At 33.9% G+C, this 1,768-nt stretch overlaps 1 protein-coding gene across 1 annotated transcript; it reads right to left on the reverse strand.

Annotated features, from left to right (window-relative positions):
- Window positions 1-277: 277 nt before the first annotated feature.
- On the reverse strand, window positions 278-1,471 carry LOC149553714 (GPI-anchored protein LORELEI-like). Its single transcript, XM_089789081.1, has 3 exons — window positions 1,315-1,471; window positions 1,055-1,096; window positions 278-716 (listed from the first exon to the last, which is right to left on the reverse strand). Exons 1-3 carry the CDS (start codon window positions 1,454-1,456, stop codon window positions 457-459), a joined length of 444 nt encoding a protein of 147 aa, XP_089645207.1. The 5' UTR covers window positions 1,457-1,471; the 3' UTR covers window positions 278-456.
- Between the last annotated feature and the right edge of the window lie 297 nt (window positions 1,472-1,768).

Genomic DNA, 1,768 nt, shown 5'->3' on the forward strand with positions numbered 1-1,768 from the left:
TAATACCAACTAGGTCCTTTTATTGGGGTGACATTTCCTCTTTACAAATGATTAATTCAAAGGTCGCCACCTACATCATAAAAAATCATTTTTATTGTTCATAGAACTAAACATTGTAAGGTTCTTATGGATTTATTTAGAATTGGTGGAAGATCGTTCATGTGTAGGTCGAGATTCTACAATGATATATATGAATTTATGCCGATGAAAATCACAAGGATATATGTTAAGATTTCATTTGCGAAGATTTCATCAGATCCATACATAAACAATGAACTTAAACAAATATATCTATATTTCATTTGAAGCAGTCTATAGTATGAGGGTATGTTCTTCATATGCCAATACATTTATATTTCATTTGGGACGTATTCTATAATATGGCAATCACATAGAAATAATATGCAGCAATCCTTGTTATACACGCTCTTTCATAATAATAGTCTGATTGAAGATTTAGTCTGATCGGGAGCAGAGACGATAATCTCCGGGCTTAGTGCAACGGCCAACAAAAACACCCATGGGATACATCCCTGCCAAGTGGAGGTATGAAACAAATTCTACCGGGCAACTGGTCTTGTGATCATTCACATGCTTCACATATTTGCAGGCCACCTGGTTAAATGCCTCACAACATTCCTTTTCACTGTAATCAGGAGCCTTACACACCTTTGTCACCCCGGAAAAGTTCACTGATGAAAAATCCATCTTGCAAGCTGCAACAACATATACAAATAATATCGATGGTTTAAATATCACAGACTAAGATTAAGATTTAATTTTTATGTTAACTTAATATTTCTATTAATATGTGATATTTAAGAATGACTCAAATAACACCACACCATCTATATATGAGTTTATCTGTTCTTCATGAAAAATAAGTGACACTTAAAATCATGACACAAATTTTTGTCCTAGTGTTTCTCTGTATATATGGATAATAATTATTCTATGATGTATCATCGAATACAATATAAATAATTGATGATAGAATCTTTCAAATTCGAACACACAGATTGTAAGAATTTAATGGTTATTATAAATCACTTACGTTTGCTAAACACATACACCTGCTGCTCCTTCAGATCTTTAACTACATCAAACCCAAAAAAACATTGATTAGGATCTACTATTTTTCATTAAAGATAAAACAGCTCTTAAAGAGATTTCTCATAGAAAGAAAAAGCAAAAGCACAACCAAATATATAACAGCATGAGCAAATTGAAGGGAGAAAGATAGAAATCAATTGTTAAAGTTAAATCAAGTGTACCACAAATAAGAAATAATGTGATACAAAAATTTGTGAGTACCTCCAAAAGCAATCCCAGCCAGAGCCATGAATAAAACCATCCGGGCCAAAGAGCTTTTGAAGGCCATTTTAGTGCTTTTAAGTTGCTCAAACTTGGATTCAATATTGTTTAGACGGGTTTCTCTTGTTTTAATGGCGGCCATTTGTAGAGAGGGAGTCTTAAACATCTCCCACGTCGTGTTGTAGAAGTGGGTGGGGTTGGTGTGAAGGGGAAATGAGTTGGTGGTCTGCCGGCACGTAAAAGATTTTCAGTTTTTAAATAAATGCAGCGTCAGATGTTTTACAGAGTACGCTGACTTTTATTTATTTTTACCAATGATCCAAGGTAGCGTTATTATAATTTCAATATAGGCAGCTGGCAAGAAGAAATATTGCTGGGTTCTCTTCAAGCTATGTCTACTCCCTTCGATTTCGTGCACCAAAGTTATGATGCTTTCTTAAAAGAAAAGTTGTTT

Source organism: Cupressus sempervirens, chromosome 6, assembly GCF_028749045.1.
Source record: "Cupressus sempervirens isolate cs-2001-9-10 chromosome 6, ASM2874904v1, whole genome shotgun sequence".
Taxonomy (NCBI): Eukaryota; Viridiplantae; Streptophyta; class Pinopsida; order Cupressales; family Cupressaceae; genus Cupressus; species Cupressus sempervirens.